Below are 13,998 nucleotides of genomic sequence, written 5' to 3'. Positions count from 1 at the left end.
GGTACCAGATCTTGCACAGTCAAATACTGTGATCTGGTAAATTCTTTTCACAGAAAAGAATCAGGCAGTGAAACACTTAAATGAAAATGATAATTGCCCTTTAAAAAAGCAGGATAAAAAGAGAGTTGACATTTTTGAACTTTGATGTTAGAGAAGACTCCTAAGAATTACATGGATAATTGAGAAAAAATGATTGTAGAAGAAATCAATCCAGAATTCTCACTTGAAGAACAAATGTTCAGGCTCAATTACTGTATTTTGCATACATTATGCAAAAAGCCTAGCCTCTCTAATTCTGGAAAATGTGGAAGGAAAAAAAATAGAACACATGACCATTAGCAAGTGGATAGCAATAGGTATACTCTTGAAGAACCCGAAAGACCAGATTTGGGATAGATCACCCCAAAGAAGATCTAGCTCCATGTTTGCTAAACATGTCACTCATTTAGTGGCACATAATCAAGACTACAGCGCTAAAAAGAATTTGGCTGCTCAGGAATTTGCACAAACAGCAGTGCCTTGGGAATTTCTAGTTACTCCCAAATGTTAACATTGAGCTATGATCTGTGATTCTCACTGAATCAACCATGGTGCAGAAATCTCCCTGTGTAATACAGTGGTGTTGAAAATGCCATTCTTTGCTATTCATATACCTTTACTTACATCTTTTTCCCATTCTTTTAATTTGTGTTGCCAAGGAACCTCCATGAGCTTGTAAAATGTCAAAATGTAAAATGAAGATAAGGAACAGTAATAACATGCACAGCACCTTCAGATGAATAGCAGGCAAGCGGAAATGAAGAAGGTCAAACTAGTGGAATAAGTTAGTAGTTTGCCAATTTTCAGCATAAAATTGATCTACAATGAAGTTTATTACATTTGAGAGTAAAGAGAGTTGCATACTAATGTGTTTTTTAAAGCTTTTTTTAGAGCGTTCTCATAGTTTTAAGTATATGTTTGAAGATAAGCTTTTGCAAATGATTAAAAATGCCTGCAGAAATCCTGGATCCTTCAGAAAAAAAAACCTACTAACTTTGCAACTAAAATATATTCAAAAAATATCTCAAAAATATTAAACATAAGGATTACTGTTTGCAATTTAGGCTGTTTGTACATGTAACTATTTGCACAAGCTTTTATGAAATAATATAACAACATTCTAACTATAATACTTTTTGCAGCAATGACATCATAGTACAAATGATATTGCATAATCCCTGTATCCCCAATTTTTTATCTTTCTTCTCTGTGTGCAACACTGGAGAGAAATCAGGTTGCTTAAAACAGCATTTTTCAAACTTGTAAACTTTAAGATGCATGGACTTCAACTCCCAGAATTTAAGAAGTCCACACATCTCAAAATTGCCAAATTGGAAACAACATTAGAGATGTTGATATCATGGCTGATACCAATGGCACCATGAATAACTGGGGAATGTCACAAGGGGATTATTGCTTTTAAAATATTGTAAATGTTTTTATTCTCCAGAGAAATTGATGACAAAAATATGTTTGAATACAGTGCAGTGTTTAAATAATATATGAGGGGAATGGGAGAAATTCTTTGCTGCTATTCTTGTATTTAACTGCAGGGCTTTTAGCTGTAATTTCTCAAATGCACTTGTGCGCGCATGCACACACACACACACACACACACACAGACGAATGGATGGACAAATAATACTTAAAAATAACAAATAACAAAGAGGAAATTGGTATAGACTTGAATTAGACCACAAGTAGGGCAAATTAACTATTGTTATACTAGAAAAAGTTAATTTGATATTCAGAGATAACAGTTTAGAGCTTTCAACATTAGTTATTAGTTAGACTTCTATGTCCAGAAACTTAATATTTATGCTGGCCATTTGTGGCTCAACAATAACTCAAAATGTTTTGTCACTCCCACATTTCAAATGTTTTCATAACTTAATGGAACTTCCATCAGAATACATATAAAACAGTGGGAATTGCACAAAAAAATGCGCTTTGCTTAGTTTGGTTAAAGGAAAAATGTGCAAAAATTTTGTCTGCCATGTGATCATTTCACATAAATACATTAAAAATACTATCTAATTTTCCTAGATTTGTCATCTTGCCATCTATAAAGCAAATGAACATGGCTGTGAAGATTAGATTTTTGCAAAGCATTTGTAAGCTTGAATTGCTTTTGAACTGTCCAGTCTTTCAAAATAATGGGTGCATGAAATTTGGAGGAAGCACTCTAGAGGTAGGAGGGGGCATGAGTATAAATATTAAAAATAGGGCAATAAGAATAACTCCTGTATAAATGTGCCTTCAATAGATAACACATTTGGAGACAGATGAATGTAGTTATCCCACATGCAGTACTGGACTTTTCATAAGTCCCTACAACATTTCTTTTTGGGTAGAAGAAGGGTGATTATATGGGGAGAGTTTGGGATGTTGCTTTATAAAGCAGAAAAGTGCATGACCTTCTGAATCTCTAATAAACTTATAAACCTACTTGGGAATTTTGACTGTGACTATGTGCCATTAAGTCATCTTTGACTCCTAGCGACCTCACAGATTTTCTTCATGATAATCTGTCCCTAACCTGATCTTTTAGATCTCCCAATGTTGCCCTCATCACTACTGCAACCAAATCCATCCACCTTGCTGCCAGTCATCATCTTTTTTCCCCTTTTCCCCTTTCCCATCATCAGAGCCTTTTCCTGAAACTTGGAAATCTACTAACACCAGCAAAAAACCAATGGAATTGAATGCAATTTTCAAGAAAAGCAAATGTTCAAAGTGACTCTAGTCAGATTTCAGAGAACTAGAAACAGGTTTTCTACATTCTGATTGTCCTTGTTCTTCTTTTAAAGAAAGGTGCAGGTATTTTCCTAGACAGAAATAATTGAGGTGCCCTGACTAAGAGGAAAAAAGCAGTCAAATTTAATAGAGTGGTGGAGATACTTTGGGCAGAGGGAAATTTTTATTGTACAAGGACTCTTGTAAAAAATCGCCGTACAGCTAGGGGTCAGGGTTTTTAGGATAATCAACAAGGTAATTATTTAAGTTCTTCTGCCCCAATTTGGGATTAAATGAATTTGGCATGCAAGAAAATTCAGTGCTTTAATATCGAGTAGAAACAGAAATGGAAAGTTGGAAAATCAATAGGAAAGCTACAGCAAAGAAAGAACATAATACTGTTCGAAACTGCATGAGTAAAAAATCAATTTTGATTCTTATTAGTTTGATGAAGAATTACAAGAAAGAATCTCAAACTGAATTTATCCTGGGTGGAAAAGAGGTTGTACAGTATTTTAAGATGCTGAACACCATTTTAAGGCACTGGACTGAGAAAAAAATGGGGGAAAGTATCTCAAATGTATTAACTCTAGATGCATGCTGAAATAATGTTATGATTGTAAACAAAGCCACTAAAAGTCAAATTTTGGAAATGAATAAAGAAGAATTCCAAAGATGGATGAACCTGTGTGTTAGCAGATTATTCTCAACTCTGTTAAACTCACAGAACATATTTCATTTTCTCCCTTGTAGAGAAATCCATTACTACAGCATCCCTACCTAGTCTCTGTCTAAGAACTTCCAACAAAAGCAAGACAGTTTGCTTCGTTGTTGAACAGCTTTTACTGTTGGGAAAATGTTGCTATCTTCTGCCCTCCCCCATCCCATGAATGTAGGGTTACGATTAGATGGTGCTCAATACAATCTTACTAGATAATTGTCTAATCACTTAGATTTTATCAATATTTTTAATTATTTTATCTAGAAATGAAGTCTTAACAAGATCCTATAGTAAATTCCTTTTCTAATTTATTTATTAATCTGGAATAATTATTGGGGATAAGGGTCAGGAAAAGAGAAACAGAAAAAGAGGAAAGGAGAATATAAAATAACATTCTGAACCTTTTGGATTCATACTTTTCAAATCTATCCATTGCCTGATTTTCCAAATATGTTCTTATGCTGATGTTATAAAGTGGGGAAAAACTGTACCAAAGTTCATGTAAACTATGTAGATGTATTATGTATTTGTTTCAATATTTAAATGGAAAAAATAAGTAATATAAGCTTATGAATGAATTCAGTTATTGATTTTATGCCCTACAGTTTTTTTTTAAATTTCTCATAACAAATTGTGCCCTGGCATACAAAAGTTTCAAACCTGGAAAATACTGTATGCAGTTCAGATAAATTATTTTTCTCCATTGTATCTCTGGTTTCTAGAGAATTTGGAGTGCTATTATTTTTCATATGCTGAATTAATGAAGTAGGAAATTTATAATCTTGCTTATCTGCTTATGAATTTCTACTGAAGCAAAATTGGCTTACACTATGTTCTTTTTATCTGAATTTAAAAACAAATAGCAGATTGAGTAGGAGATAGGCTGATAGAATTACATTGAAAATGCTTGGGGCAAACTATTCAGTTTTGAGTTCCCATGTTTTAGTGGATCAAAAGCATAATAAATGGGCCATTCCTAAAAATTAAAGAAATCAGTCTTAACAATATGCATATTACTTGCATAAGAACTCATCCATTATTTAATTCCATAGTTAGGTGAATTAAATGAATTCTCAGATCCAGTAAGCCTGACTTATCAGAAACCAGCTTCTTATTCTCCAATACATTAAAACTTTCTCTCCTTGCATAACAATTAAAAATAAAAATAAGGTTATATAGTTACACACATTATTTGGGTTTGGTAAGTGGAAATATGTGAAATTCCATTTGGTATGGCATCATGGTGCATCAAAAAACTTTTAAACGTTATTTACATTCATTCAGATTTAAAAATTCTCTTCCACCAAATTTTTAACTTTGAAAAATGTTAGAATGTCTTGGTATTTTTAGTGCTATGTGCTACACTTTTAAGTGCCTTCAATATTTGCTTTGAATAGTCTTCAGACTTTGCTGGGATCTTAATATTCCTGAATACAGAAGTCACTTTCCTGATACATGTCTAGGCAACAGTACCCATATTTCTCCCTGATACCTTTTTAATGGACATTTTTCAATATCGTTTTCATGTACTGACATTATTTTATCATTGCTTATGTTGAAATCTGCTTCTAGATGCTTTGGCATAGAAGATCAATTAATAATAATTTTGAATGTATTCATGTATTCATTCCCAAACCAGGTACCCTCTAATTCATTCCCAAACCTGGTACCTTTCTCCTCAGAAAGAACAAGCTCATCTAAATGAAAAACAAGGCTAACTGAAGTGAAAAATAACAGAGCATCTAAAACCCCACAAAATAAGAGAATAAGGTTGCCTGCATTGAAGCTTGTTCTTAAAAAAAAAATGGGTACAACTTTTAAAATATGCCAATACTGTAATAGTGAATATAAGCACCAGCTCACTGCAAGAAATTAACCAACTGAAATACAGCACTGCTGCAGTCATAAGCGAAGACCTCGGATGCAAAATCAGCAAACGAGAAACATGGCTAAATAGCCCATCCCCAAAATGGAAGATCAGGTTGGAAAATAAGATCAGTAATGTAAGCTCAGGTGCAAACCAGATAGAACAGATGAAAGAAGAATAAGAAGATCAAAGAATACCTGACAAATATCATCTAGAAAGGGAACTACTGAAAACAGGAAAGCAGCAAATAACCGGCATAGCCAAGAAGATCAGCAGATATGAACTTCAAATTGCACACTTCAGGCAGAATCACCAGTCTCAGCTGAATCAGAAACATTTGTCCCAATCCAACAGTGGATTAGAAGCTGCGATGACCAGTTAACACCTATAAGAAATAAGAAATTGTGCAGTTCTGGGAAGAAGTTTGGGAAGGGCAAGAAAGATCAATAATTGGTCGGCACCAGGTGAAGATAAATAGCATGAAGCATCTGATTGGTCAACACCCACTCATAGCCAAGCAAATTAACATCATATTTCAAGAAAGTGAAACTGAAGAATGGTTAACATCTGGCAAAACGTATCTGATAATGAAAGAGCTAACAAAGGGCATCACCAGGCACGAGAGGGAAATTACTTACCAACAACTTTAAAATTGCTAACTGATGTTGTGTTCGAGGTAGTCTGACAGCATCTGGTTGAAAAGAAGGGCTTTCCATCACAGCAGAAAAGAAACTGACCAAACAGCAGAGAAAGAAGAGATTGTAACTCTCTGCCACATGATTGGCTAGTTAAGTGCCAAGAAATAACAGTAGAAACATCAAATGCTTCATGCAAAAATCAATGGCACAATAGAAGACACGGTTGCTGATCAATGATCACAGTGGAATCATTGCTCAACACTGTCTATATATGCAGCTTAGTAGTGCAATGGAGTTTGGACTTGACAAATATGTCACTCCCACCATCATTTGAAAAAATAGTGAAAACTGAAGGAAAGTGCTATGGAATGTGTTATGCGCTATGTGCTATGGAAATAATTTGATGTCTGGATGAAGTTCATCATTCACTCCATATACATGGACATTCTCCAAACTGATAATATAAAGCACACTGAAGTCAAGAAGAACTGAATAAATCATGAGAGTGAATAAGATCTTCAAGTCCATACTCACTAGCGGAAATACCCTCAAAGTGATTAATACTTTCACAATTCCAGTCATTAGATACTGTATATAGCTGGAATAGTTGAATGGGGTCAAGCATAACTAAAAGCCTTGAATAGGAAGAACAAAAAAATAATAACAATCATTCCCACCTAATGATGTTGACAGACTCCACTTAACAAGAAGCATGGGTGTGGAATGTTGGAAGTACACCAAGCAATTGATGAACAAAAAATTGGCATTGGAAGAATATCTGAAGGGCACAAAGAAGATGCAGTGAAGCTAATACAATATGAATATTTACTGAATACTGAACAGAACAAACTGGCCTATAATACCAAATGAAGAACAGAAAAGAGACATGACAAGTCAAAATATTATATGACCAGTACACAGTGGTATACTGCGCATGCACAGTAGCATCCAGGTGGGTGGGCGGAGCCTTCCACTGTTGCCACTACACACACACACACACACACACACACACACACACACACACACACACACACAGGTAAGCAGACTACAACAAGACCTGACAATGGCTAAGAACAGGAAAGTTGAAGAAAGAGGCAGAGGGGCTAATTCTGACTACACAAGATCAAATTTTCCTGCCTAGGCAGGGGGTTGGACTAGAAGACCTCCAAGGTCCCTTCCAACTCTGCTATTGTATTGTATTAAAAATACAAACAAAACCAGAATTGAAAAGACAGAAATAGACAGCAAATGTCACCTCTGCAAAGAAGATGAAGAAACAGTGGACCATCTAGTTAGCTCCTTCAATAGGATCACACAGATGATTACAAACCATGTCATGGCAATGTAGCAACAATGGTGCATTGGAAGATTTGCAAGAATCTGCCTGTCTTAAATCCTTGGGAAGAAATCAATAGGTGGATTAAAATGCCAAATTTAAAATGCCAGTTTAAACATCTGGTTGAGTGTACAACTAATCATAATTAAAAAATAGGAAGTGGTGACAACATCTGATAGATTTCTTAAGCTCAAAGAGGTGGGGGGAAGTACAAGAGATCTAATATCAGATCAGATGGTAAAAGTGACATTATTACAAATTATTCCTGTTTTTGTTCCATAATTGAGCCTTATTAGTGATATTGTGATGACATTCATATGCCACTCTATTTCAGTTCATGTGACAGCTAATTATGGAACATTTCAGATAATTGGCCAGAGTTTTCCTCCTTCTCCTTCTCTTCCACCTGAATCTTTTATCAATATGGTATGTGTTGCTGATGATACATTTTGTCCTGGATCTAAAATGTTGCACCCATGTATTGTATGGAACCAGATAACAATTCATCCATCCTCTGTGAAATTTCTTTAATACAGTCATAACCAATATTTATAGTTCTGTAGCTAACCATTTTCATAGTGTCTCCACGTGCAAAAAAAATAGTCATTTTCTCACTAGATCTTTTATATAAGTAATGGGATGCAAAAGGTTTTATTTAAAGACTGTAAGATACTCATACGTCACTATGTAGTTGGCTAAGGAAAGAAAATTACTTATGTAGATCATGATTATGAGTGTTTCTGGAAGAAGTGGAACCCAGAGAATAGTTAGCATACCAATCAAGACAAAGGTAACCATCGATGCGTTACAGGAACTTGAACAGTACTGAGTCCTGCTCAATGAATTTCACTTTTACTAGAGTTGTAAAAGAATGTTGCCTCTGCAAAACTAACTGAAGCCTTAACACAGGTTGCCAAAATCTATAGCAGTGTATCTCAACCTTGGCAGCTTGAAGATGTGTGGACTTCAAATCCCATATTTCTGGCAGTTGAAATCCACACATCTTCAAGCTGCCAAGGTTGGGAAACACCAATCGATAGTATAGTCACATGCAGGCTACCAAGATACAAATGGCACAGATGGAGGGCAGACAGGAAGTGTTAGGTTAAGAAAATCCTTAAGATGGGATATATTGTGATTTCCTGAGGCCACCCTATCTAGACTGTCTGTTATATCATGGTAAGGCTGGAAGATATAGTTCTCTTGAACTTCTGCAAAAGATCTTTCTGTTACAATGATCTTTAGATCTTTTTGCTACACATGGAGGGACAACAGACCACTGCCGTCATTCTACATTATATATGAGTGTCCTTTCAAGAACATCAAGTCCTGGGCAGTTTGCCAAATGAAAAATTATATACTACTACTACTACCACCACCACCACTACTAATCATCATCATCTTATTAAGATCAATTTCTTATCAGAGGGCAGTTGGCGGCCACAGCTGCTTTTGAGTTTGTATTTTGTCCTCTTCATTTCAGACTAATGTTTTCTCTTCAATCCCTAGATGCTGATAGACACTGTGAATTTATTGGGAACCCTTTGAAGATTAAAAGCACTAGGAAATCATTATCATGTATCATTGGATACCTAGGTGAGTGTTTCTAGCCAAAATGAATTTAAGGGGGAATACCATTGTACAGTATGTAAGGTTAACTGAATTTTGTAAATGCATAATATTTAAGAAAAGGGAAAATGCAAACATTAAGCATTTATCAAAGTTGTTAGGTAAGCTCCCTGTTGGGAGAGCGAGAGAAGTGTTGAGAGAGTTGTGTTGGAGAACACACAAACCAGCATACAGGGACACTGCAGTTTAAATAGGCTTTTACTTTCATGGAAATAGAGTTATCAGAGTCCATCAAACAGTCCAAGTCATACACGGATAAGACAGTCAGTCATCAAAGTCTTTCAGTTAAGGGATAATCCAAATAACATAGTCCAGTATCATATAAACAGTCTGGTACTCAAAGTTTGCTAGCAGTTGCAAAACTTACAATAGCTCACGGCACTTTCTAACAGCCAGCTTCCAAAACACTCGGATCAGATCACCCCAGCATCTAACAAACAGAGAGCTAATAGTCATTCTGGCTCCTCTTATGGTCGATTGAGGAAAACAGCAACCAATCACATTTTACAGTATGATTTAAAGAAACAGGTATAGCATTGTTACATGATTTATATATTGCCAACCCAACCGTTAGATTATATTCCTAACAAAAGTACTCTTGAAGCTGTTCTATGCAGCACCACAGCACTTCACTGATAACTTACAGCTTTGTTACATTTCCTTTACCCATCAAAAATAGCTTTTCTACATACATAAAAGTTACATTTTAAAAAGTGAAGCATCCAGTTGAGGCGAATTAGCTATGCATCAATGATTCCAATCAAAGCAGTGAAATGGAATATATCTTGGCCCAAAGCATGAAATTAAATGGAAAGTGCCTAATTTGCAAAATCCTAATAAACCCAGATGTACTTGGTAGAATGGGAAACCACATAGGTCTTCACTGTAAGCTTTGATAAGTATCTACCCTTTCATGTGTAGAACCTCATGTACATTTGCTCAGCTGGAAAAGTAACCAAGGAACAAACTTTTTGTTGGTGTTTGGGCGCCTTTCTCTTGCTTTCCCTTTTTGTGGTCTGTCAGGGGAGTGATTTAAGAGCTGACCAGCTGCTACAATGATGCACTGATATAATGATGGGAATGAGTCAGCAAGATTTTTGGCTGTTATCCCTTTAAGAGCCTATATATTAAGAAGAGGCCTTGTTAGAAAGAGCTGCAATGGCCAAAGCAATGACATGATAATCTTGCAAAAGTTACTGAAAGGAAGTAATTTTTAGTTTTTGATTAAACTAGCATTTTGTTTTTTTCTAATAGCTAACAGTAAAAAAATGGCATTTTTTTGTTATAGCATGATAATATTGATGACTCTACATGGTGCACAAGAAATTTATAATATATTTATTCACATTTATTCTGCAGATTATGAGTTATATCATATTTTTTAAAAATCTAATACATTATCAATTTCTGGATATATTTAGAAGTTTTGAGATATACTACATGTATTAAACTTCCTTAGCATATAAGTCTAAGATCAGAAGCACAAATTAGTCTTTCAATCATTTTCTGAAGTAAAGTGTGTCTTTTTCTTATTCTTTCCTTTAATTAAACCAGAAAGTTTAAAGTTGCTAAAAGTTAAAACAGGATATAATATTATTAATAGATTACAAGGAAGGTTAATATAGAATAGAATTTACTTATTCAGATAGAATTTACCACTTATTTAACTACCATTTCTATACTGAGGCTTATCAAAGTAATTGCTTGCCAGTTATCTAAACCATGCAAACTGAAGGAAATCAAAATTATCCATCTTGTACAGTTGAAATGGCTTCTGCATAATTCCCTTCTATAATTTTCTCTAGCTAATCATTTAATGGATTTCTCATGTTTGAAATACAGTCATACAAAGATAATCAGAGATAACTCTATCTTCTTCCCCAGACTGTAAAACGATCTTCTGTTAAATATTTTCTACTGACATATATATTCCTGAGCTAAATTGATATGGTAACCTTTGAGATTTCTCTGACCTGGCTTTATTTCTTTTTGTAATTCTCCGTTTCTGGAAATTTGCTATTTTAAGAAGTGGGTTTAAGACAGCTGACTTTTAAAATTCCAGGTTCACAGAAGAGATATAATAATAAGTTTTTAATAATTTCCTAAGCAGTCTCATTTCTATAGAGATCTCATTCAGTAGCATTGCTAAAGAGAAGGCTGGCCAGCTTGGCTTCACTGACATCATGGAAATGTGGGACCACATTGCCCACATTTTCTCCTAGCCAATCAGAGTTCCATAATTACCTACTTGCCAAGTATTGAAAAGCTTTATAGGTGGGGTATCAAACTCATGTCATCACGGCAGTGTCATGTGACGAATCAAGATTCCCCTCCCCACTTTGCTAAACTGGGCATGAGCATGTGTTCTGACCTAGGGTTTCCCAAAAAGTACGAGGCAGAGTCCTGGTCCCGACAAAACCCCTTTTATTAAACGAACATGAATTCCTCTCATTCACATTCAGCAAGGCCGGGCAAACAGTCTTTCAAAGGAATATTTATGACTACAGGGCTTATCTATCTTGGAAAGCTGCTATGTAAATATTTTCCAAATGAGGTGCTGTGCAAGGAAAAACTGGGCAAAGAGTCTCTGAGATTCATGGACAGATCTTCACACTGACATTTTAATCATGTGACTGTGGGGCGCTGCAATGGCCATAATGTCAAAGAGTGGCTGTGACTATCATTTGTTCAGTGCTGCTATGACTGTGAATGGTTCATGAATGAATGGTAGCTAAGCAAGTACTGGTGGTACATGTTTGTTGAATGCCATACATTGTGCACTCTTTACATGTGTCGTTACATGTATTTTGCATGGAAGAGAATTTTATCCATTTAAAAATGAATTCTGTCAAAGTTTAGTTAATTAGTTAGATCATCCATCCATCCATCCATCCATCCATCCATCCATCCATCCATCCATCCATCTATCCATCCATTATCTACAGATCATCAGATTCATCAAAAACAGCTTTGCAGTTCTGCTTATTGCAAATTTACCTTTCTTAACACAAAGCACATCAGAGAGGAACAGCACAGCGTTAATTATATGAACAGAATTCCTGCTAACAACTGGAAACCTTGCAAACATCTATCTAAATATGGAAGCAGTTTCCAACATTTTTGCAACCTTGAAAGCAATGTTTTATTAGCATATTGCTAATGAGCAAATGTTGAAAGAACAAGTTATCTAAAATATGCTACTCTAATTGCTAAACAAGTATTATGTCTCCTTTCACAGTGGTGGATAAACTCAAGTAAATAATTTCCACAGATCCTCTGATTATGATAATGGGCATCCAGGTTAATCCAACATTTATCAATTTCCTATCAGAAACCAGGAAATTTGAACTATGTAAGTCCTCAATGTGATGATATGATTGTGATTTTAAATAACTGTCTCCTTTAACAAAATTACAGAGATTCATCCTGCAATGAAGCCTAATATAATCAAGTCAACACCAAGCCTTCAGAGCTCAATGTCAAAACGGCTACTTGCTCCTCCTGGTCATTCATCATTAAGTATTTTGGGAAAGAGAAATTATAGTCATCATCACAATGGCCTGGATGGTAAGTATGGAGGCCTTTAACCTTCTTCCTGCCTGTTCTTTTTTAAATTATTATTAAAAATAAAATTTTGGATGATGCCAGTGCCAATATTTATTAGCTTTTCACTGACCTTTAAACTAAGGAGCTGATATAAATAAAAAATGGTACAGGTAATAAATCAGATTTGAATAAAAATAGGAACTATTTTTAATCTTCCTGTAAGAGAATGTATCTATAACATATCTCAATAGTATTTGAATGAGAAATCTGTTAAGTATCCCACTGAGACATTTTTAACCAATTTCTGCAGTATATATCTATGATATAAGCAATTTTAAAATTTCACATATCTCTAACTTAGTTTTAAGTAATGGATTTTTTTTTCTTCTGTTCAATTTTATTTATTTTATTAATTTAGAAAATTCATTTCTGATTCCTGGAAGCTACCATGACAAGTCCCTGCAATTTTCTTGACAAAAATGGCTTGCCATTGCCAAAAATGGCTTGACATTGCCTCTTTCCTGGGGTTGAGAGAGACTAACTAGCCCAAGGTCTTTACCTAATTGGATTACCATTTTTTAAAAATAATAAATTGATTTGAATTCTGTAACTGTTCCAATTTAAACTTGATCTATTTTAAATATAATTTTAACATCAATCCATATCTTCTAGTAAGAGAGTAAACCCCTCTAGAAAAACTAGCATAATTTTCATTAATAACTTTATTGTGCTTATGGATTTCTGTTGTTGGAATATGTACAAAATAATACAGATAGTCCTTGACTTATAACCACAATTGAGTCCACAATTTCTGTTATTAAGTGAGACATTTGTTAAGTGAGTTTTGCCCCATTTTATTACCTTTCTTGCCACTGTTGTAAGTGAATCACTGCAGTTAACACGGTTGTTAAGTAAATCTGACTTCCCCAATGACTTGGTTTGTTGGAAGGTCACAAAAGGTGATCATGTTAACTTCGAACCCAACAACAGTCATAAATATGTTCCCAAGCATCTAAATTTTGATCATATAACCAGGGGGATGGTGCAAATGTTGTAACTGTAAAAAGGGTTATTAGTCAAATTTTTCAGTGCTGTTGTAATTTTGAACAGTCACTGAAAGAACTGTTGTAAATTGAGAACTACCTGTAATTGCAGTTCTGAAATGTTATGATTGTGGAAGATAGGAACCAACTACATTAAAAGTCTTTCTTTAGAAAGATTATCCAACTTTTTCAGTCCTTGATATGTTAGACTTTTCCTCTAAACAAAATGCTTCACTTATTTGATTGATTTGATGGAAAAATCAAGAATAAATTCCTAGATTAAATTTACACCACATCAATTTTCATCTCATCAGTTAGCTTTTGGAAAGCAGTGATACCAATCTGAACACCTGAAGGCCATCATACTGATTTATTCTACTATATGTAAAGAATACTGATGCTCAAAATAGTATGTGTTTGCTATGGGTGATGCTGATATCTGA

The 13,998-nt window shown here is 34.8% G+C and overlaps 1 protein-coding gene across 3 annotated transcripts in view; it reads left to right on the top strand.

The window, feature by feature from the left end:
- MTA3 (metastasis associated 1 family member 3) overlaps positions 1-13,998 on the top strand; it is a 122,405-nt gene that overhangs the window by 77,552 nt on the left and 30,855 nt on the right. For all 3 annotated transcript variants that reach the window (XM_087717719.1, XM_087717717.1, XM_087717718.1), the window contains exons 15-16: positions 8,847-8,933; positions 12,384-12,533. In XM_087717719.1, the coding sequence (XP_087573845.1) occupies positions 8,847-8,933; positions 12,384-12,533 (237 nt within the window). The remainder of the gene's footprint in view (positions 1-8,846; positions 8,934-12,383; positions 12,534-13,998) is intronic.

The sequence above is a fragment of the Thamnophis sirtalis genome, unplaced genomic scaffold, assembly GCF_051295495.1.
Source record: "Thamnophis sirtalis isolate CommonGarterSnake01/CBP01778 unplaced genomic scaffold, rThaSir2_p1.2 scaffold_6, whole genome shotgun sequence".
In the NCBI taxonomy this organism is placed as follows: domain Eukaryota; kingdom Metazoa; phylum Chordata; class Lepidosauria; order Squamata; family Natricidae; genus Thamnophis; species Thamnophis sirtalis.
The sequence above is the reverse complement of the archived record's forward strand: the minus strand, read 5'-3'. Positions and strand labels throughout refer to the sequence as shown.